This window comes from Gossypium hirsutum, chromosome D02 (genome assembly GCF_007990345.1).
Source record: "Gossypium hirsutum isolate 1008001.06 chromosome D02, Gossypium_hirsutum_v2.1, whole genome shotgun sequence".
NCBI classification, from domain to species: domain Eukaryota; kingdom Viridiplantae; phylum Streptophyta; class Magnoliopsida; order Malvales; family Malvaceae; genus Gossypium; species Gossypium hirsutum.
In genome coordinates this window covers 28,622,784-28,647,801 of record NC_053438.1, presented here as the reverse complement: position 1 = coordinate 28,647,801, position 25,018 = coordinate 28,622,784, and the positions used below count along the sequence as shown (strand labels likewise).

General features: G+C 33.9%; 1 protein-coding gene across 1 annotated transcript; it reads right to left on the bottom strand.

Annotated features, from left to right (window-relative positions):
• Positions 1 to 18,515: 18,515 nt before the first annotated feature.
• Positions 18,516 to 20,306, bottom strand: LOC107910610 (berberine bridge enzyme-like 13). The gene has a single exon (XM_016838516.2). It carries the CDS (start codon positions 20,246 to 20,248, stop codon positions 18,608 to 18,610), a length of 1,641 nt encoding a protein of 546 aa, XP_016694005.1. The 5' UTR covers positions 20,249 to 20,306; the 3' UTR covers positions 18,516 to 18,607.
• Positions 20,307 to 25,018: the final 4,712 nt, after the last annotated feature.

Below are 25,018 nucleotides of genomic sequence, written 5' to 3'. Positions count from 1 at the left end.
TATAACATTTTTAATGTTTTCCATATGTTCTCTGTAGGATTATTTCGTTTTCAATATATGGATACCAAAAATCTCAAATTACGGTTAAAGTGTTTTCAAAAAGAAAATAAGAAAAAGGTCTAGCAGCCGTTTTGGGAGATTTTCTCTAGAAAAGTTCCCGGAGATTTTTTGTTGTTCGTTTTAATACCGGGTGGACTACGCAGAGGCTAAGACGTTTTCACTGTGGCTTGTAATCGACATTGAATCGACAACATCCTTTCATTTTTTCAGTTACGAAGGTATATCTTCAACATTATTTGATCCCGCTTCGTTCCTCGTATATGGATCCATGGCTGAGGATCGTTAGAATATTTTTTCACTGTGCCACGAGGCGTACTGGTGGTCCCAACAAGATCTACTTTTAAACAAACTCTATTCCTCCTCTAATTTAAGCACACCAAACATAAATCAATAGTCTACAAATACTAAACTAAGAATTAAACACACATAATTGAGAATAAGAAACTAAGTATTTATTGCGTAAATAAAAATCAAATGACAAAATTCATCACAAAGCTCATCTGCCCTAGGTATTTAGAAAATTAGTTCATGCTTGAAAATAAAAACATCCTAGAGACAGTATATCCAAAAGAAATAAAGAAACTCATTATAATCTCTTGAGAAATCAATTGGTATTATTCACTCTTGAAGGAAATTTGCTTTAGAATAGACTTTAATGGTGTTTTTCGAGTTGTTTTCTTGAGTATTCTATGACAACTCTCTCATATATTCTTATTTTTCTCATATATAAATCTTAAAATGCCCAAAAAACCTAAAAATTATGGTTTACTGTAGTTCAGAATGTCAATTCGCGAAATCGACATGGCCTTTCACATGGTCATGTGGTAGCCCGTGTGGCTCTTGTACCTCACTCCAATTTTTTGTTTTTCAGTTGTTTTTCGTTCCTTTTTCTCCCAAATGCCCTAATATGTATAAAAACATGAATTTAAAGGATTAGGAACATAAAATTGACCAGTAAAAATCAAATAATCTCCTAAAATGTCATTCACAATTGGATTAAAACATGTTAATTTTAGCACTTATCATTGAACCATCTCTAGATTTGGCAACGCATAGTCCCTTAGGGTTCTTTCGTTGCATGTCATAGGTACGTTTGTAGGTAGCCGTGGTGGTCATGGTAGGTCTCTTGGGTTAGCTTCGTTAATTTCTTCGAATAGCAAGTTCTCGTGTGGTGGATTGCCTAAAGTAGGTGGTTGATTATGCATCTATTGTTGCTATCGATGGTTCCTACATATTAGTCTTTCTAGATCAGTGGCTGGCTTTATAGGTGTTCCCTTACTACGAGTCATACACTGAAACCACAAAGCAAAATAAAAGTGGTAGTAAAAATAAAAAATAATCGTATTTATAATTTAGACATTTCCTAATTTATTTTATTGACCGTAAAAATTTAAATTAATCTAGTAGTGTTGCCTCCCCGGCAATGACGCCAACAATTTGACTACCTTCGAACATACCAACGTCAAGAGTGTGAATACTGCAACTAAAAGATATGGAGTTGAGGCGGTGCTCGCAAGTATACGGGTCAGGTTGTAATATAGTTACAACAAAATAGGTAAGTACTCCGAGGATCGTACCCAAGAGAGGCGAGTGCTAAATTAAAGTCAACCTAAACACAAATAGAAGTAATTAGCAGTTTAAATAAATTATAGTATGATAAAACATAAAAGAAAAATTTTGGGGTTTTATAAATAATGAAATAAAAATAAAAAAAGGACAGTAAACTTTGGAAATATAAATTCTAACTTAATCAAATATAAGTATGGATGATTAGCTTGCTTTGGTGATCATAACTAATTCCTATTTTGGGTTTCTACTCAATCAACTAGTCGCGACCCTAGCAGGATCTCTGGACCTTCCACTGAACTAAAAAGAACTACTTATCTCACAACCTCACAATCCAGACCGACTTGAGGCTAAGGTGTTCACATATAGGTCATACCAATTTTGGGTTAATTCCGACCTAAATGACTTCCTAGGGCCATCAAGCCTAGGGTTTAAGTTCTTCTTCTCCCAAACAATTGATATGCTGAGAAAACCATACATAGCAATTAATTACTCACACCTTCACTCACTAATCCCCTATAAAAGGATTAGTTCTTTATAGATCTCATGAACACAATAATATTGATAATAAAGATAAACATGAATAATAAATCAAGAGAAAGGTTTAAGAGAATCCTATATTGTATTGATTGAAGTGCAGAATCCATAAGAGTTTGATCACAATTACAACTCACGTTCTCTGCCAAACACGAAATAGAAAAAGAACTAAAATAAACCTAAAGCCTAAAAGAAAGGAAAAACTAAAGACTATATTTACAAAGAAAAACTTAGAATGTAAAAAGTTGTCTTTCAACAAGTGTTTTAAGAACCTATTTATAGAGTTAGATTGTTGTCATCCTTAGCCCTAGGTTAGCTGACGTTCTCATGTTTAATTTCCATTGTGCGAACCAAAATGCCCCTGGCTTATAAGTGTTTCCCATACAGAACTAATGTCACAACACCCTAGTCCTTGTGTCGCAACATCAAAAGAAGTATGTATGCTTTAGGGTAGCTTCAGGGGTGTATCGCGACATCCCTTGGCTATGTCGCGACACCCAAGACAGTATATCAATCCTGGCATTCTGCTCCCTATGTTGCGATACAAAACTCCCCGTGCTACAACACAGAGACTCGCTTTGAGTTCCTATGCCATTGAATGGTCTCCTGCACACTTACTAAGTACGCTAGCTCACCTTTAAGCTTCAATCGGGCCCTAAGGATAGGCGTGAGTATTTGATTGAGTCAAAATTTTCGAGTTAGTTGAGTTGATGAATTCTATTTTAGCAACTGAACTCAATTTTAATCTTTTTTGAATCGAGTAAAAAAATTTTGAGTCAAGTCGAGTTGAGTTAACGGATCTTATTATTTATACTCAAGTTATGTTTACATGGATCGATTATTTAACTAATAGACAAAGTACAAGATTATTTAACTACGTAAACAATATAATGATTTTGTCTTTTAACTTAATGGGTAAACATTTATCAAAACAACGTACTTTTGCCTTTTAATTAATGATTTTGACTTTTAACTTTAAAAAAGTAAACATTTATCAAAATGACGTAGTTTTGCCTTTTCTTATTTAGATTTTCGGATAACTCGAATTGTGTAATTCATATTCAAGTTAAACTGAAAAACTTATTTTTTTCATTTGAGTTGATCCGAATAACTTGATTAACTCAAATAACTTGAACTATTTAATTCAAAATTTGAATTTTTTTATTGAGTTTTTCGGATCGGATCAGATTTTGCTCACCCCTACCTAAGGTCAATAAAAGACTCAAAATGCATTTTTATTGAATTTAACTAAACTAAGAAAACATAAATAAAACATACTAAAATTTATCATATTCAACCACTTCAAGTATGAAAACTAGTTTAATCTGCTACACCGAATTACTATAGATCACTATCATATCTGTCGCCTCACAGTCATGTGACTCCCTAACGGCATATACCTGCGCTGGACCTCCAGTCTCAGTCTGTGCAACTACAGTATAAGCAACGGTCATCTATCCACTTAGTCGACCATTACCTTCAAGATCACGGCTTCGACCTCAAATAGATTTGGGTGTAGAACTCTGTGTTTGGGACACTTCAACCCTCTTTGGACAATCCCACAATAGATGGTCCTTCAAACCACATCAGAAACAAGCTCCAGTGTACTTCCAACACTCTCTTTGATGCCTACAATTATAGTGCTTACAAGGAAGCCATTTGAAACCTCTTGTCAAATCTCTAGCATTGACTGCAACACTACTTTGTTGCTTGGAGTAACCCAATCAAAATCCCCGTCTAGTACTCCTACCCGAACTCTGTGGCTCATGACCTCTCTTCGTCAGTCACCTTAATGCACTAGACTTATTAGAGCCCTTCTTTTTGAACTGAGTAGCAACTGGTCTCGATGGCTCTTTTAGTGTTTTCCTCTACTACCTTAGCCTTATTGACCATTTCATTGAAGGCTTTAGCTCCATGTGCTACTAAATAAACACGGATGTCACGATTTAATCCAAACTAAAATCTCTTGCAGTAATCTCTCTCAAAGTAGACTAACTCGGAGGAGTACTAACTGAGCTTCAGAAATTCCAACTCATATTCTGCCATTGTCATAGTACCTTGCACCAAATCCAGGAATTCCTTCTTCCTAGCGTTTGTATACTGCAATTCCCTTCTTAACTGTGCACCACCAACGATGTGTTTCACCGTTTAACAGGGATACGGTGCAACCTAGCTTCTATTCATTCGAGCAATCCATCTATTCCAAGATTCTCACTACACTCTCCAACCAATACTCAATATGGTCGAATCAACTCCCTTAGCCCTTCGGAATTCTTGTCCAACCAGAGCACATAGACATTCGAACGGTAGTCCCCGGCGTGTAGGTGTAGGATTACCACCCGCAATCTATTGAAAGGCTCTTATTATAGCTTGTACTAAAGGCTCTACACCTGCCTCTGGTTTTGCCTAGCCGGGAGGAGAATGTACCTCAAGTGCATTCGTATTTTCTCTCCTGCATCTATGAGGCATATCGATTATACTATAACATTAAATAAAACAAACAATATAAATGAGTGAGAAATGGAAAATGACCCAATGAAATTCTAGCAAAGATAATCATTTTAATAAATGTCAATGTTTACCCATTCCTACCCCAAAACAAGCAATTCACACAAGGGTATTTTTATCCTCAGTTTGAAAATTCTCTATTTTATTTCAAAATCATTCTAATTTTCAAAATTTCCATACCCAAGAGTTTTTGAACTTGAATCTGATACCATTAAATGTGATACTTCAAACCGAACCGGGGCGAATTGACCTGAATCTGGAACGTCATGTTAGCCACTTATGCGACTCTTCTTACCAATCACTAAACACACCATAAAGAAACCAATCACACCAACCAAATACATGCTTAATCAATTAATTTTAACATACATGGCCTAAAACATGCTTCCTATATTGTAATACAACAAAATATAATCAGGGGTAAAATCATAATTTTACAAAACATAGGCTAAATACTTATAATTCACGAAATCAAATCAACAAGTGCCTTGGGTATTTTATTTTAAATCATATTTGAAAATTTCATATCAAAACGATAATTAACACCCATCTTATTTCTAAACAAAGTTTAAGGACTAAAATGTAAATTTTATGAAATATCCAAACCCTTTTTAAGAGATTGAAGGTAACATTGTGAAATTCATAGTTTATAACCTTGTCTTGTAAATTTTCAAAATATTTCGTGGTGTTTAAGGCCTCCAATTTAATTGTATTAAAATCAGGACATATTTGTAAATATAACAAAACATGCCTCGTTCACTCAATATCCACGTCGAGATGACATGAAAAATCTCATCACGACGTTGCATGAAAGGGTTTGCTAGTCCTGTTGATGCTATAATGACATCCCAACGACGGGTCCTCATTGCAACGTCATTGAGGCTCGTTACGACGTCCAAGTGAATATTTTGCAGAAAAGTTACAGCATAAGTATATGCCACTTTCACACTCAAGTACACATACCCTTATATGATTTCATGCAAAAATACCTATTCTAACATGTCATAAGACATGCATAGATCATATAAATTATGCCCAATCACCCAATATTAGGCATTAACATGCTTTGGCATCCAAACTAATCACCTATATTGACATGATTTTCTAAAGTTCAAAATCCATTACTCAACATACCAAATTTGCATATAAGACAATTTAAAGTGCATTATATGTACATACCTTGCCATTTGTTTACTTTTCATCAATTAATGCAGTCAACAAGTCAGTTAAACATTTTAAATCACAATTCATTAGGGCACATGCATGCTAACCAACACACAACCTAGTCAATCATCTAGCATACTTCATACAACAATTCAAGCAAATAAAACATCCACAAGCTAGTTATAAAAGTCCCTACACAATCCATGGAAAGTCCATTTACAAACCAAAACAAAACTAAAGTCTAGTCCCTAAATATAATCTCACATTGTCATCCCTTATTTCCTATTAAAACCATCTTACATGCACAAAGGAGTTTCTTTGCCTTAGAATCACAAGCTTGCTCACTTCACCACTCCACTCAATCTATTTCTATGTAGAAGTAAACACAAAGGAGTGTGAGCTTAAAAAAGCTCAATGAGTGCTCAAAATGCTACACCAAACCTCAAATACAAGAGTTAAAAGCAAGCATGCTAAAGGAATTTATCACTTAGTATCTTTAAATAACATACCATGTTGATACATTGACAACTTGTGAAAATGAAAATGTATACAAATACATCTTATTGGATACTCGAATATTCATCACACTATGACTCAAAAGAACCTAACATGTCCTAAGTGTAGCATTTTGCTAACACTCTCCAACACACCAACATGTCCCATTGAATAGAGCAATGCTCTACATTCTCTTATCCCTCAAAACATGTCCCAATAACAAAGCATATAAACAAGTACTCAAATCCTACGGCATGCCAACTATATCCAATGTTTTCAAAAGTTCACAAGGCCAATATATCCATTTCACACATTCATTTTTTGGTATGACATTTTTGGTATGCACACTTACACATACCATATTTATCATGCTTAAACACTTATCACATGTTCATATAATCCACTTCAAGTGCAATTACTTTGCTCATTGAGCCAACTACACTTTCATATCAGATGTGAGTGCATAAAACTAACTATTTCAAGGCATGTTCAGACATATATTCAACACATATGATTATCTTACACACTTAAGCATATCACAATTCATGTAGGCATTATTTGCAACATATCAAGCTCAAGTAAGAACACTTACTCTTGGAATTTAGATTAGGTGTTTAGACCACCTAAGCCCCACTTTAATGCACTGATTGTGCAATAATCATAGCACACTAGACCACTTTGCTTGATCAAATTTGTTTCAAGCCAAATCTCAAATAAACTTTAGTTTGCCTTTTTCCTTGCTTGTAGAGGCTTCTAAATGAGTTGGTACTGAACATATACATCAAACACAATACAAATGTCTTACAAATAACAACAAACATAACTAAATCACTCCAAAATCACAGGTCAAAGCCTCTCATTCTCAATACCAAAAAGTTAGTTAGTTTTGTCGAAATAGGTGTTTAAACAGTCAAATCTCATTTCTAACGTTTGATTTTGACTTCATACATCCTAAATATCATTTAATTACATATCTAAACCATAAAATTTATCTAATTGTATGGATCTATTTTTTTCAGAAAAATCAAGCTTATAAATCCTTAGGATAGGGAAAATGTTTGATTTGTTTAAATTACTTAAGGATTTGTTTAATCAAGATCAAATACCTTTTAATTATATCAAAATGAGTTAGAAATCACTTTAAAATAGAAGCTTAGCTTAGTGATACGAGATCTACCATTTTCAAGCTAAAAATTAGTTTAAAATCAATAGATCTATTGGAACCTTGATTAAATCAATTAAAACTCAAAATGAAATAACAATTTACTTAGTTTAATCTTGAAAAGTCAGAATCTCACCTCAATTTGACGAAAATGACGGGTTTAAGATCAAATTTGGACTAGGATGTGTGATTAATGATAGAGGAATTGAGGATGAAAACTTAATTATTCTTTGAAATTGATAGAGGAATTTGTGTTTAGCAAGCTTAAGAATAAAAAAAGGATGAATTAATTCAGATAGAACTCTAATTTGGTGTTTAGGAAAATTTTGAATGGAGGGAGAAATGAGAGGGAACGGGACGGTAGGGGTTGTTAAATAGGCAACCAATTTTTAAAAATTGGGTCATTGTCTATTTAACCACCTCTAGTTTCATCACTTTTTCAAATAGGTTCTTATTTTCCAATTAAAACTTATTTTCTACATTATTTTCAAATCCGACCTTGTTTTAAAAATTCGTTTTAACCAAATTAATCCTTGGACATCTAATTTTTATTTTTTAAACCTAAATTTTAGTTTTATTTTATTTTATTATTCCTATTTATTTTAATTATTTAACCTAATTACAATTTTCAATTCACTAACTCTCGATTTTCTAACCCGATTTTTTGGATCTTATAGAACTAGTCGAAATAGTAAAAAATTCGGGGAACTGGTAAGGTTCTAAGGCCTTCAGTGTACATAATATTTAGAAAACAAAGTTAAAAGGTTTTTAGAACCATTTTAAGGGTTCTACATGTTTCTGGAAAATTAGGGGTTTAAGTTAAAAATGTTAAGTTTAACCCATGATTTTGGTTATAATGCTTAGTTGTTAGGAGAATGGAAGCTCTAGCGTATGTGAAAAGCTATACTGATAAAGTAAAGAAGCATCAGGTGAGTTTCTGAGCTCCATTTTTTGAAATACTACGATGACGGCATGAGTTCTATGATGATGCATAATTCTAGTTGCCTAAGAATGTTGGTTGCATAAGGTTGAAAATGTTATGAGTATCTGCCATATGTCGTTTATGAATTTGCATGAAATGTCCGATTATTATTGTGAAATACTGAAGGGAACCATCAATGGGCTAGATGAAGTTAGGATTAGGGAAAGAGTGATCATGTTAGATACAACCATAGGGTTTCGTTGTATGCAAACAATGATGTGCGAAGCTCCAGGCCTTATGGAAGGAACATTGCAGTGTTCGAGCATTAAGGTTTGGACAGCGAATGGAGGAATGGGTGGAGGAATAGGGAAGAAGGAAAAATATGGAATTCCATTACAATTCTGCCATGTGAGATTGCTGGGAGCAAAGAATGATGTACGAAGCTCTAGGCCTTGCGGGGGGACACTTCAGTATTCGAGCATCAAGGTGGATATAAAATAAGATGATTTTGATGGCTAAATGTAACCTCTCTAGCCTGGCCTAGATGTTATGGTCGAATTTTAAAGGCTACATTGGCCATCGAAAAGGCTTAGATAAACTTTTGTATTTTTCATACATGTTTTAAAACCATTTTCTTTTTTATTTAAAACTAGTGAAATTGGATATTTGCCTTTATCTCGTGAAAATATATTAATTTCAGAAAATTGATTGATTTTAGAAATTAATTTGTAAAGAATAATCATTTTAAAAAATAAGTGGAATTTTGTTAAAAACATATTTTCAATATTGTAGCGGAAAGAAGTGATTTAATTAGACTTTAATTAAAAACAAAGTTTCATGCATAGTCATTTCAATATCAATTCAAATAGTTTAAATTTTTATGTCATTCAATTTGAAATAAATCCCAAAATAAAGTCTCTTGTCACCGTCTGAATAAAGTTATTACAGTCCCAAAGAAATTATTAAAGTTAAGTTTAAAGTACTTTAAAAAGTGAAAACATCCGAGAAGCTTCTTCGATTGTCGTGTCCAAGTCCTAACCTCAAGGATTATCTAAAATGAAATTAGAAACAAAGGAGTGAGTTTGATAAGCTCAGTATGAGTCATAACTTAAGTAAACAGTAATAGACAGTAATTATAGCATTCAAGCTAGTGGATATACAAAATATTAAAAAACAAAATAGAATTCATAGTTTATGTCATGCATGAGCATGTCAATGCAGTGTTTTCAGAAAAGTTCCTACCCAACTTCGTTACACACCATAATAAGAGTTCCCCAGAACTCATCCAGATAATAACACACCATTTTGTGGACAAGCCACCAGTATTGTAAATAAACTGCTAGTGTTGTGGATAAGCCACCAAAATTGCAAACAAGCTAGCAATATTGTGGACAAGCCATCAGAATTACAGGCAAGCTGCTAGTAATATGTGGTCAAGCCACCAGTGTTGTAAACAAGCTTCCAATAATGTGTACAAACCACTAGAATTGAAGACAGGCTACCAATACTTCCATTTTAAATAATCGTTTCAAGCCCAATGTAGTATGACATGTTTTAACAATAACAGAGTAGTACAGTAGGCATGAATAAAACATGTAAATAGTGGCAGAAACAATAGGCATGAATGTTGGATCACCGGTAAACCCCGTGGCACAATGGAAAAATTATTCCAGTGATCATCAACTAAGGATCCATGTATGAGGAATGAATTTGGTTAAAATAGGATTGGAAATATACCTTTAGCGATCTAATTTTTTTCAGGGTGTCAATTCCAAGCTACAATAGAATCGTCTCAACCTCTACGTAGTGCACCTAGTTAAGCACAAATAGCAAAAACTCTTTGAACCTTTTTAGAGAGAATTCAGAATTGGTTACTAGACCTTTTGAATTTTTCTTACTACCTCACATATCATCAAGGATTTTTTTATAATAAAATGAAATAATTCCCTTTTACTTTTAGAGAAAATCATGGAAGGTATTAAAATTTTATATTCTTTCCAAAAGAAGATCAACTTCCATAAATATTAACTTCAAAAAGTATTTGCGAATCATTTTCGCTAGGCGATACTGTCCTTTAGGTGTTACACTCCGCGATGTGATACAATTCACCAAGTGATATAGTTCACCAAGAAACACTATCTGCCAGGCGATACAGTCTGCCAAAGATGTAGGTAGAAGGGTATACGCCTAATGTATTTGCATGAAGTCTGTTCGCTTCAACCATAGGGTGTGACCCTTTAGGTTCTTGTAACATTAGTAGTAATGCTAGAACATTTCTAATGTTACAAGCGATGAGTGGCATCTAGCAATGCATCATTGCTACCCAATTTACAAGAAGTCGTGATTCGACAAAACCTTTTTGTAATAAACTTTTCATGTATTATATCTTTTTATCTTTTATATCTATATTGGACACAAGTCATGGTATAGTTACACTTGTATAGTCCAATCTCATATTTCTTGATATTCTAAGTAGACTACAATAAACAAATAAGTGTGATATCTCATATCAACATATTTGAGTATGGCCATGCATTTTTAGTCTCATTCCATCAAGTGGCCTAAGATATTATTCCCATTATATAGGAGAGATAAATCCTATCTTGATCAATCATATCCCACTACATGGATGGTGGTATATCCAACATCAATCTTTATAGCACAACTTGTTACAATAGACGTTTGACTATATCAAAATATACGATTCACAATGTTAGGATAATGATGATCTCAAGTACGAGGATCATATACATAGTTATCACTATGACTAATGTTTGTGAATATTACATAATAATCTAGAAACATACTCAAGGTGGGTTAGGGCTAGTTTAACAATGCTTTTGAAAAGTGTTTTTGAAAGGTGTTGTGGAAAAGTGCTTTTGATAAGTATTTTTAAAAAGTTTGGTTTAAGATTTTAATGTTTAGCATTGCTGTCAAAAAGTGCTTTTAAGAAATAAAATGTCCATTTTAGACATGTTATTATCAAGTAACAAATATGCATTTAAATAATGTTCAAATTAGTTAATATTATTATATTTTAGTAAGAATATAAAAAAATTATTATAACTTGTTAATATTTTAATATATGAAATATAAATTTGAAATATTTTTAAGCAATAAATATTAATTATTTATAAAATTAAATTAGATTATATAACTATATTTTAAATATTTAAATATAACCATTAAATATTTGTAATTAGATACTAAAACATTTGTATTATTTTAGAAAAAAAATTATTTTTAATTAATGATTTTAACACATTTGTAATTAAACACCGAGAAAAAAAGGGAAAGTACTATGTTTTTGGATGGGTGAAAAAGTAATTAAGCACCAAAAGTGTTTTTAGGAGAGGAAAAGCTAAAAATTTTAACTTCTCCTTTTCAGAAGTGCTTTTGAAAAGTCAAAAATCTCAACTAAAAGCAGCTTGTTTAGTACAACTTTTCTTCCAAAAGTGTTTTTTTAAGCACTACTAAACAAGCCCTTAGTCCAGTATGTTGTTCTCTAACACATACTCATGTATTGATTTTGACATCCCTATGTCAATGAAAATACTTTGTCATCAATCAACTATACATTAGTCTCAATGCATTATTATTGTTCAAGCCTATAATAATACTTGACTAAGGACCTTTCAAGAATAATCATATTATTTTTAAGACTTTGTTATTAATCAGTTTATTTATACACACAGAAAAAGAAACTAAAATAACAATAGCAATGTCTTATATTAATAGCAATGTAAAATGAGTATGTAATTACAATTATCTTATGATTGATCTTTAGGCATACTCTAACAATGATTTTATCATGTAATTGATTTTTTTAACAGAAACAGTGGCATGTCTTAAACATGCAATCATATTTATCAGTCTTAGTGAACATGGTTTATCATGCTAATCGTATCAATAACAGAACAGGAGCATACTTTAATATCTCAAAACATATGAACATTCTCGAATCATATACAAACATTTTTTTACAACACAAATTTCTTAGATCAGAGATACTTACTTGTAGTCAATCCTTTATGAAGGATTTATGTTTCACCAAGATCACTTATGCAAACGATTAGTCATAAGTATAATCAGAGTTTAAACGAACATTATTATTGTTATTAAATATACTTTTAAATTATTTACGAGTGTATCATCCACAATCCTCTAATGGTTAGAACCCACACCTTGAATGAATTTCTCATAATACAAGATTTACTCCTTTTACACTCCTATGTTTCGGATCTAACTAGATCTCCCCTCGATCTGATTATAGAATAATAGCAACAACACCAAAACACACATGTATTAGTTTGGCCATACAATCCAATAAAGTTCTCTTATTAAATCTATTGAAAATCACTTACTCTATTACTCTTTCAAACAGAAATCTAAATATTTCTCTTGCACTAAAGCAATTTTGAGTGATTTGGATTGTCACCTTCAACGATAAACAATATATATAATAAACATAAGATTCGGCCTTATTAAAGAAGAAGAATAAATTGAGTTTAGACTAAACTAATCATCACTTACTCTTTACCAAGCTAGATCAAAAAGATTACAGTTCAATGAAAAAGTTGAGAAGATGGAGGAAAAACGAATATGGAGAAATAAAAATAAAGAAAAGATGAGTATAATATAATGTATCAAATTTAAAAATATAGAATAAAGAATGATAGGGATTTGTCTATAACCAAAGAAAAGAAGAGATGAAGAGAAAAGAAGAAAAGTAGGCGGTAGTAGCAGCAGTATGTCTGGTGGTGGAGGTCCAGTGATGGAGTAAATAAAAAGAAAGGAAAATGCGGCGGTGCAATGGTGGTTGAGGTGGTGAAAATGGTGGCAAATGGTGGTGGTGTGGTGGAAAAATGAAATAAAAGTGGTTGCACAAGGTGGTGAAGAAATGAAAAAAGGATAGAAGAGAATAAAGATGAAGGAAAAATAAAATGAATTGTTTCCCTTAGCTACTAGGGACGACTATCAATATTCAAAGGGGAAGAAAAATGGAAAGGAGGAAAACAAGGGAAAGAAAAGGAGAGGAAGGGAAAATATAAAGTGAAAGGTGGAGTAAGGAAAGGAAGAGGAAGAAAAGGGAGGAAATAAATCAATAGGTTGACAACCCATTTGAGCGGCAAAAAGAGTTGACCAAAGGTGTACCGAAATTAAAAGTAAAAAATGTAAGCGAGGGGATGCAAACTTGGGTAACAAGGGTAACTAACCTTGCTCTTAAACACGAGGCTAAAATTCCATCTTGTTCAAAAACTGATGATAACTAAATAAAAATAGGGTATGATAACTCTACCCTCCTTAAAAGAAATTTCTTTCTCAAAATTTACCTGATCCAAACAGATGGGGATATTGTCGACGAAACGGGTCTTCCAACTCCCAAGTAGCCTATTCATTGCCATGATTTTGCTACAACACTTTTACTAGTGGAATCTGCTTTTTTCTCTGAACCTTAACCTTACGTGGCAAGATCTGAACTGGTTCCTCCTTAAAAGATAAATTTAGCCTCACCTCTTAAACTACCTATCAGATTGTGGATGAAATGTCATACTAAATTCTAATCAAGTACCAAGTGCCTTATGCAACTTCTTTCATAATCGAGATGTAAAACAAGGATCCTAATCTGAAATAATTGATACGGGTACCCCATGTAGTCTTATTATCTAAGAGAGGTACAACTTCACCAAATTTTGCAGAGAATAATACGTACAAACCAGTAAGAAGTGAGCTGACTTAGTCAATCTATCCATAGTCACCCAGATCGAATCTTTCTTAGTAAGTTTCAAGGGCAACCCACTAACAAAATGCATAGTCACTCACTCCCATTTCCACTGAGGAATCTTAATAGGCTATAACAACCCAAAAGGAAACTGGTGCTCTGGTTTCACTTGCTGAAATGTTAGATATTTAGCCACATAATTGGTTACCTTTAGACCCAACCACTAATAAAGTTTTCTCAGATCATGTTACATCTTATTACCTCAAAGATGCAGAGCGTAAGCTACTATGTGCTTTTCGAAGAATAGACTTTCTCAAATCCTTGTCGCCCGACACATAATACCTTTCATGAAAACATAGAACACCATCAAAATTGAACCCAAAATTTGTAGACTTACCCTTCTCAATCTACTTAACCTGAGGCAAAAGAGACACATCCAAAGGCTTCTTAATCTTAATCTCATTGACCAAAGTAGGCTTTACTTACAACTCTGCGAGTAAACCTCTATCCTCATACAAAATCAACTTAGCAAACATCGCTCTCAGATCAATCATCGATCTCCTACTTAGTGCATTTTCCATGACGTTAGCTTTCCCCTGATGGTATTCAATGGTACAATCATAATCCTTATTTGTAGCCAATCCTTTATAAATGATTTTGTTTTCACCAAGATCACTTATGCAAATGATTAGTCATAAGTATAATAAAATTTTAAATAAACATTATTATTGTTATTACGTGTACTCTTAAATTATTTATGAGCAGATCATCCACAATCCTTTAATGGTTAGAACCCACACCTTGAATGAAAGTATCACAATACAAGATCTACTCTTTCACACTCCTACGCTTCGAATCTCACTAGATCCTGGCTCAATCTAATTATAGAATAATAACACGAACACCAAAACACACATGTGTTAGTTCGGCCATACAGTCCAATGAAGTTCTCTTTTTAAATTGATTGAGAATCACTTGCTCTATTACTCTTTCGAACGGAGATCCAAATATTTCTCTTACACTAAAGCAATTTTGAGCGATCCAGATTGTCACCTTAAATGATAAACAATATATATAATAAACATAAGATTTATCCTTATTAAAGAAGAAGGAACTGGGATTGGACTAAACTAATCATCACTTACTCTTTACCAAGTTAAATAGAAAATATTACGGTCCAACGGAAAACTTGAAAGGATGGAAGAAAAAAAACTATAGAGAAATAGAAATAAAAATAAAGAAAAGATGTGTATAAAATTATGTATCAAATTGAAAAATATAGAAGAAAAAATTATATGAATTTAATTATAACCAAAGAAAAGAAAATAGGAGAAAGGAAGACAAACGCGTAGAGATGAAAATAGCGGCGGCGATGGCGGAGGTCAAGCGGTGGAGTAAAGAAAAAGAAAGGGAAAAGCGACGGTGCAAGGGTGGTTGAGGTGGTGCAAACGATGGTGGTGTGGCAGCAAAATGAAATAAATCCTTTATAATTGATTGGCTACAAGTGGTGGCACAAGGTGCTGGAGAAATGAAAAAAATGAGAGAAGAGAAATATGAAAGAAAAACAAAATGAATTATTTTTCTTAGCTACTAGGACAACTAGAAATAGTCAAAGGGAAGGAAAAATGGAAATTAGGGGATATATGGAGTGAAAATGGGAGTAAGTAAGGAAATGAGGAGGAAGAAAATGGAGGAAAGAAATCAATGGGTTGAAAACCCATTTGGGCAAAAAAGGAGTTGACCAAAGGTGTGTCAAAACTAAAAATAAAAATGTAAGAGAAGGGACTCAAACTTGGGTCACAAGGGTAACTAACCTTCCTTTTAAACACTAGGCTAAAACATCGTCTTGTTAAAAAACTAATGATCACTAAATAAAAATGGGGCTTGACAAGAAGAGCCATTAGGAAGGTAGGTTGGGGACCCCCTTTATAGTTAAATGATAAAAAGAAGAAACCCACCCTAGGTTAGGGTTAAAATAAAGGATATAAGTAAAGGAAGTGCGAAATTTGCATATATGAAGAGTCGTTCAATGAACCATTAAACTAGTATTGTTCAGGAAAGGATTGCTTAATGACCTATCTGCCAATGAATATGTTCGGAGATAAATCAGAAACTATCGGGTCATATAGAGAGAAATTTCCCCAAACGAGCAGGGAGTTTTTTTTTTGTATTTCAGTATTATTTATTTGAACCCCAGCAAGGTAAGGTATGTTTTCGTGTAATGTAGAAACTCACTAAGTTTATTCAAACTTACAAGGATTTGACCTGTGATTGCAAGATTCACAGGATAAAGAACTCGAGAAAGAACCAAGCCAAACCATGTAAGATCAAGGAGTTTCGTTAGGAAGATGTCATGCCCATAGGAAGGGGTGCCTTTATAGACTTCGCCAAAGGGGCGAAAATGTTGTAAACAATTAGTTCCTTCAAAGTTCAGACTTGAGATAGAAAACTTTTGTTTAAGGATTTTGTTGTAAGAGATATATATTATTTAATAAAATTTGTCTTAAATTTATTAAGTTTGTAATTTGGTCCTTAGTTCAAATTGGATCCATTTATGACACTCTGTACCCGGATTCGGCGTTAAGATCGGGCAAGGGTGTTACATAACTTGTGAATAGTTATGCCATTATGTGCCAAGGATAACCAAGTTAAGCACAACAATGAATAATTTAGTTATGCTTTAAATAATCAAGGTATGTTTACTACTTCCATTTTAACTTACTAAGCATTTTTAATGCTTACTCTAGTGTTTTCCTTCCCTGTAGAGTGTCACCTTGCAGAACTTGTTGTGCCAGATCAGTAAAGGAGCACACATTAATCTTGAGATGATAGTTATATGTTCAATTTGTTGTCTAAACTATGTGGCATGTACATAAGGGCTTTTAGATGCAAATGATCATTTTGGAATGAAAGTCTTATGTTAGTTATGGCATGGTAAATGTGACAATGTTTGAATTTGAATGCTCAACATAATATGTACCTTATAGTTGCATTTTTTGGTCAATGTTGATGTCTTGGTGAATGAAGAACACAAGCTTGGTATGGTTTAATGTGTTAAAGATTGCAAGTGTATAAATTGAAATGGCTAGGTTGATGAATGGTAGAAATTGGTAATCTTGATGATTGATTATGGCATGTGAATAGGTAGCTTTTCATATGTACTTGTGTTGGTTTGGTTTATGATAATGCAAATCTTTGATGCAGAAAAATGTGCAAGTATGTATGTGTGGTTAGTTGGACAAACGATGATTATGGACGGAATATTATGTTTAAAGGTTTGGTTAAAATTTTTAGACTTGTTTTGGTTTGTTTGCCACGTTTTGGTATAGGTAGAATTGAGATATGAAAGAATTCATTGATAGTTTGTGTTGAAGACACTAGAATTAGGTACCAAATGTACATTTTGACGAAAACAGGGGCAATGTTGTGACGAAAAGTCTTTGGCGTCGCAACCTTGTCCGGTAGGGAGTGGCATCATGACGTGATTATACATATCGTGCGACATGACTGACTAAGTTGGCGACGCCCTAACAAGGAAGTTATGAAGTCGCAACGTCATCCCAAGACTTTAAAAAACTTTACATTTTGGGCCTAATTCATACTTGGGTTAGCAAAAAAGCTTTCATAAGCTCGTGTAAGACCCAGTAACAATTGTGTAACCTATTGTGAATGTGATTAATACTTGTTTACATGTTTGGATGAATGAATAATGTACAATTATTTGTAGTTGCTCCGGCAACGAATGTAGCATTCTGTAGCTCAAACCTAACGACCGGGTCGAGTAAGGGGTGTTACATATATAGTAGAAGCAGATGTTGATGAAAAGCTAGCGGCACCTACTATTGAGGGTATACCAGCTGCCTGGATAGATTTGTCAATGAAATCCCAACGTACCCTATCATAAGCTTTTTCTAAGTCAATTTTGACTACCATCCACTGTTTGTTCTTTCCTCTCATGGAATGAATAACTTCTTGGGCGATGATAATATTATCAGAAATGCTTCTACCTGCAAGTTTGTATGTAATTTTGATATATACTTCTATGACTAACATTGACTGCATACAAAATTATTGTTTAATTAATGAAATATGAATATTCTTTTTGCAGTGTTAAGTTAAACTAAGTTATGGTATGAGCTATTTTGTCCCATTGATTTGTTGTGCATTAGACATAGCTATTTTATAGTTTGTCTTTTATGTTATAATTTTATGTGTTGAAAATATTATAAATCTAAACAAAAAAAATATTACACGTATAATTTATTTTATATAAATTTCAACATGTTAATATATCTATATATCTAATTATTTTTCATATGTTTATATTAATATCTCCATCCATAATATATTTCATATAATGTTTCATGATAGTTTAATTGTTAAATCTAAATAAAATTATAACTTTTTTTATTTTATTTTTTGAGACAAACATTATTAGAGCAGAAATTAAGGACAAAAATGAGCATTATTCCTAATATCTAGCTTGAACTGGAAGAGGCGGGATGCTCTGCTCATGCCTGAAAAAGTTGTTTGGATCAACTCTGCTTTTCACTTTGACCAACCTCATGAAGTTATCCTTGAAGTATCTGACTCCCCAAAGGCTAGCCTCTATGAAGCTTGTGTTGATATTCTTGTTCATCCCCAAATCAAGGTCTCTGTAATTCACATATGCACCTCTGGGAAACATTGAAACGTATGGGGCCATGTAATTGTATAGCCTCCGGATCCAATCGAAATGCTTGGATGCATTGTTGTCCTCATCTTGCCAAAGCGTCAAGTACTGGATTTTGAATTTGGTTCCTTGCCGATGTGGGAAAGGGATTTGGGACCCGGAAATCCTGGCCATCATACCACCATATGGATTCCATATCATCAATGGACTGTCTTCCTCGAGCAGTCTTTTCCAAAGCCCTTCCAGTGCTGTTTCTGGTATAGCTTCTTTAACGAAGTCTGATTTGGCTTTAAAATAGTTCTTGAACGTCGACCTACCTTGAAGAAGAATCTCTGCAGGAGTGTTGCTCGAGTAACCAGCAATGTAAAGCACCGATTTGATCCAGCTAGTTTCAGTGCAGTCTTTTCCTGTTAAACCCAGTTCAGGGAAGCTTTGTTGCATTACTCGGAGTAGCCTTTCGGCATTGCCCAGAAACAGTGCATTGTAAGATGTCGTCACCGTTTTGGCATTGTTTTTCCCAGCGTTGGCCTTTTGAATTATAACTCTAATGAAAAGATCTTCGTCAAGTTTGTCTGCGACAGTTTGCCATTTATAAAGGAGCTTTGTTGCACCTTGTTCTAGAGACTTGGTGACAGTGAAAACTGTCACGGTAGCTGGGACTGGGACTAGCTTTATCTTCCATTCAAGGATAATCCCAAAGCTTGCACCTCCACCTCCTCTAATTGCCCAGAAAAGATCTTCTCCCATGGCTGCTCGGTCAAGAACTCTTCCATTAACATCCACGATTCGAGCATCTATGACATTATCAGCACCGAGGCCAAACTTCCTCATCATTGAACCATATGCACCGCCGGTGATGTGCCCCCCAATGCCTAGGCTAGTACAAAGACCTGCAGGGAAGCCATGGATGTTACTCTTCTCAGCAATTCTATAATAAACTTCACCAATGGTGGCACCAGCTTCAACCCAAGCACTGTTGTCCTGGATATCAACTTTGATTGACCGCAGTTTGGAGAGGTCAACAATGACGAAAGGTGATTCAATTTGGGATACGTAAGAGAGACCTTCGTAATCATGGCCTCCACTACGGAATCTGAGGTGAATATCGAGCCTCTTTGCACAAATGACAGAAGCTTGGACTTGGGATTCATGCTGTGGTGTGATGATAAACTCAGGCTTCGGCATTGAAGGCACCAAGTACCTGAGGTTTTGAGCTGTTGACTGCAGCACAGAGGTAAACGAAGCATTGTTTGGAGTAAAAAAGGCTGTGGAGAGCGGTATATAAAACTGGGAGCTGCCAGTAAAGCACTGGATAAACTTTTCTTGGATCAAACTCGACGTGGGTCTTTTTCTAGGTCTGTAAATGGAAGCTGTTGCCATCGTTGAAGAAGATAGCAGGAGTAAAAGTAATGAACAAATGGAAATGCGCCAAAACGCCATTGTTTTCAATATCTTGTCTTATTACTGGTCAAGAACATGAGAGAGACTTCGAGTATGTGCTCTTATATATATAGATGATGAGGATCGGAGAAACCCTTTGATTTTAATCCAGCCAATTTCCCAGACGTGTAATTGAGCTAATCTTAACGTCATAGTCATTCTTCTAGTGAAAGAACAATGGCCGGCACCATTATTATATGTTTTAACCAAACTCATGCCCATTTACTTGTAATTTATGTATCACTTTTAAGGCACGATGTATCGTATAACAATTGCATTTATTCCTATATATTGAGTGTGGTGATGATATAATGTAAGGAACTATGCCGATATACATTTTTGGTGATACTTGATTTCTTTTTTACACATTTAGATATTGTACATTTGAATAATATTTAAATTTAGAATTTTAATAACTATTTATTAAAATTGGGTACATAAATTAATTTTTCAAAAAAAAAAATTGAATTCATTTCATTTTGGTTAAATTTTTAAATTTGGCTCAATCTTTTCAAAATGCTCATATAGGAGTCTAACATTTATAAAAATATTCAAATAAGGGCTTTTCATACACTTTAGCCTAATTTGAGTAAAAATTAGGTGAATTTTAACGCATTTAGAATAAAATACGTGACAGTTAAATCAAATATTACTTGAAATTAATAAAAACATAATTTTAAACCTGATATATGACATTTGAAAAGGTTTTATTTGATCACTTTCAAAAAAAATTTGGCTCTTATTAGAGAACTTTTGTAAAGGTTGACTTTTTATATAAGCATGTTGAAAAGTTTAACTCTTATGTGAGCAATCTCTAAAAAGTTAACCACAATTTAATATTTAACCTTTTATTTTAATGCGTAATGGATTCAGAGTGTTCAAATCTATTATTAAAATAATTTTTACCACTTCATATAATGAATTTGAATTCAAATAAATAAATCCATTAGCATTTTTATTTTTTAAAATTTCATATTAAAATTCTTTTGAATTATCAAATTTGGGGGCCAGCATATTTGGATATCGACCAATAATATTATTTAATTTAACTTTAAAATCGAATAACAGTACCTAAATTAATTTTTCGTTTAAAATAATTACTAAAATTTAAGTTCAAAAATTTTCTAAAAATTGGGAATATCTGTGTGGCAACCCGAACACAAAGTCAGCCTATAACAGCTGCACATGTAAACACAGCTCCTGTTATATTTATGCGCCGTTTACTCAACTCACTCAAGCTTTGATTTTTTCATGTCCTCAATTTTAACACAACTTGTCTCTTTAACTTTTGCCCATACCAATAACACGTGACAGCTTTCTTGGCCGTGAATTAAGTTCAAACAGTGAGTTGAACTTGAGTATTATAATGTAATTCACGAGTTTAGTCAAAATTTTAATATATTTTTATTTTAAATTACTTTTGAACTTTCAGCTCGAATTCAATTCTATCCAAAAGCTATCCTCATTATGTTTTTTTCTTTTTCTTTCTGTCAATGCATGGGAGAAACAAATACAAAATAATTTGCTCACCCCAAAATATGTCCGATTGACTTGTACCTATACAATTTTCTTTTTGACTTTTGTATATTCAATAAAATTAAAGTAAGAAAATTAGGTGTTGCAATAGTCACAAAATAGTTTTTGGACAAAAAATGGGATGGTCATGCGCAACGTAACCTGACCTAATATTCTCTAACCTAGATTTAATCATGAGTTAGATTATCGTGACTTAAAATTTTAAGTCCAAATTCGGTTCAATTTAAAAATAGACTTAAAATTTTATCTAAGTTTGGTCTAGGTAAAAAGTGTTAATTTCAAGCTTGATTTAATCCGTCCATATTAATTTTTTAAGATTATTTTTATATAAAAATAAATTAAAAAAATATAATGTATCAAACACATTAAAATAAATGTTTCATAACAAATTGAAATTATATTAAGAAAAGTCTTTATACTTAAGTAATACTAAGATAGTTGCAACTTAGCAAGCATGTGTCTCTAAAATAATAGCAAATTTAACAATAAAATAAGAATTATACTAGACCCAAATCATAGACCATTTTACCTATAGAGGCCCATTTCCAACTTTATTTACGGGAATGGGCTACTTTTTTCATTATTTACCGGAATGGGCCGAAAACTACAAAACCCGTCCATGTAGGAGCATTTTAGGGGGAAATTCCAGCAAAATGTGTACCTGAGAGAGCGATTGTGTCATGTCAGCACAAAACACGCTGACGTGGACACGCTTTGCAACGTGGCAAAATCACTCTCTCAGGGACGCGTTTTAGCCCGTGTTTTTTCCCAACGGTTATTTAAAATTTTGATCGTTGGGGGGTCCAACGGTAAAAAAAAACTATAAAAACCCCCTCTTATTTTTTTCACACAACATTTCTTCTAAATTTCTAAAAAAAGCTCTCAAATTTCTCCCTAAATTTCTCAAAGCTCTCTTTAATTAATTATTTCCTTTAATTTTTTTTCTAAATTAGTATTATTTTTTATAATTTCAAAAATATTTTATCATGTTAGCAATGGTCGGGGAATTAATTTGTCTCGATCATAAACATATCTCCGTCGAACAAATGAAAATGGTAAGGGTTAATTTCAATTTTTGAATATTATTTAATATTTTTTTCATTTATGTAATTTTAATTAATTTTTTATTTTATAATTTTTTATAATTTTTTCATCACCGTTGATAGAAAATTACTTGATGGAAGCGGGTTTTTGGCACGTGGCCAATATAGGCCAAGGGTGCAAGTTGGACCCGAAACTCATCAACGCGTTAATAGAGAGGTGGAGACCCGAGATGCTCACATTTCATCTTCCATGCGGAGAGTGTACCATCACTTTGGAGGACGTGCAGTTACAATTGGGATTGCCAGTGGATGGGTCCGTAGTCACCGGGTCTGTTCAATCTGCTGATTAGGGAGCCATATGCTACGATCTTTTGGGTGCGATTCTGGATAATATTTAAGGAGGTCGGATCGAGATAGGTTGGTTACAAGACACATTCCCGGAGCTGGGGTGTTATTAGTATAGGTTGTTGAGTCAAAAGTCAGTTACAACAGTTAGTTTGTTAACGTTAGTTAGTAGATATCTTTGTGTATTAATAGTCTGCTAAAGACTCTTGGAAAATAATAATTTTTGAGATATCTTGACATGGTATCAAGAGCTAGGTTCTTGCAGTAGTTTTCCTTTTTTTTTCTCTAGCAATGGTTACAGAGGCTGTTCCAACAGTTGACACTCCCAAGTAGTCGTCTAATAATGGTAATTCTTCTCTACCTAATATTCAGTATTTTTCCAAGCATGATACTATCAAACTCGATGAGCATAAATTTCTGTTGTGGAAACATCAACTTCTGTTAATTCTTGAGGGGTATGGTCTTGAGGGATACGTGTTGGGAACTGTTTCAATTCCCTCACCTTTCATTTCTGAATATGAAGGTCAACTCGTTAACAATCCAGAGTTTATTGCTCACAAGAGGCAGGATAAGTTTTTGGCTTCTTGGTTGTTGTCTATTGTTATAGATGAAATCTTGGTTCATCTCACGAAGCCAAAACTAGTTTTGAAGTCTGGAGTGCTATTGAGAGAAGGTTTGGACAGAAGTCAAACAACAAAATCTCCAATATGAGTCATTCTCTCTACTCAATCAAGAAAGGGGGTCTTACTTTTAAAGAATATGTTTTTAAGGTTAAATAGCTAATGTGGTGGTTTAACTGTAGCAGGTAGTCTAGTTACTGAACAAGAACAAGTTAGTATTATATTGGCTGGTCTTTCTATAGAATATGAGTCTATTCGCGTTCTTGCTTTAGCAACCCTTGTTTCTCTTGATTTGTTAATTGAAATGATTCTTGACTATGAAGCACGGCAAGTGAGTTCGATAGCTGAGGTTCCTTTGCAAGCCAACATGGTGTGTCACTCTCAACGAGAGAGTCTCGACAACTCGAGGCAGACTGGAGCCTATGCTCGTTCATTTTTGGGTTCTAAAGAAGGACAAAGGGGACAAGGTTAAGGCTGGTCTCGTGGAAGAGTTCACAATAGTGGGAAGAGTTGGTCACGTTCTAGACCACAATGTCAGCCCTGTAGTAAGATAGGTCATATGGTTCAGACTTGCTATTATAGATTCGATGAGAATTTTTCTGGAGTAAGAGCTGGTCATTCGGTGTAAGCTAACTATCATGATCTTCATAGTCAATGAGTTCCTTCTTCTTCTACATGTTCTTCTATGCATCACTATTGTGGAACGTTTTCTCCTAATTCTTCTATTTCAGGTCAATCTACTTCTTAGGGGTCTATTTCCAGTTCGCTCGATCAGGCTTGGTACCCTGATTCAGGGGCAACGAATCATATTACTCCCGATCTGTCCAACCTCACAGCTGCTTCTCCCTATACAGGTACGACCAGTGTTTCTATAAGTAATGGTGAACTGGTTCCTATACGTAGTGTAGTTTCCTCTACCCTCTTGGCTGGCTCTAGGCTCTTACGTCTCAGAAGTGTTCTCCATGTTCTTAATGTTTGTAAAAATTTGCTATCAGTTGGGCAATTTGCAAGGGATAATGCTGTGTATTTTGAGTTTCATCCATTTTTGTCTTTTGTGAAAGACATACAAACAGGGGCAATACTACTAGTGGGCCGCATGCATAACAGACTCTACAGGTTCAATGTTTCTCGTACCGCTCTTTTCACAGGTTCGGCCAAGTCTGTTGGTGCACAAAAGTCTAGTTCTGTTCTTCTCAACAATTCACAGCTCACTTCTTTATCCATGT

Bases quoted from the DNA above. Each gene is read 5' to 3' on its own strand.
- LOC107910610 (XM_016838516.2), bottom strand. From the start codon at position 20,248: ATGGCGTTTTGGCGCATTTCCATTTGTTCATTACTTTTACTCCTGCTA.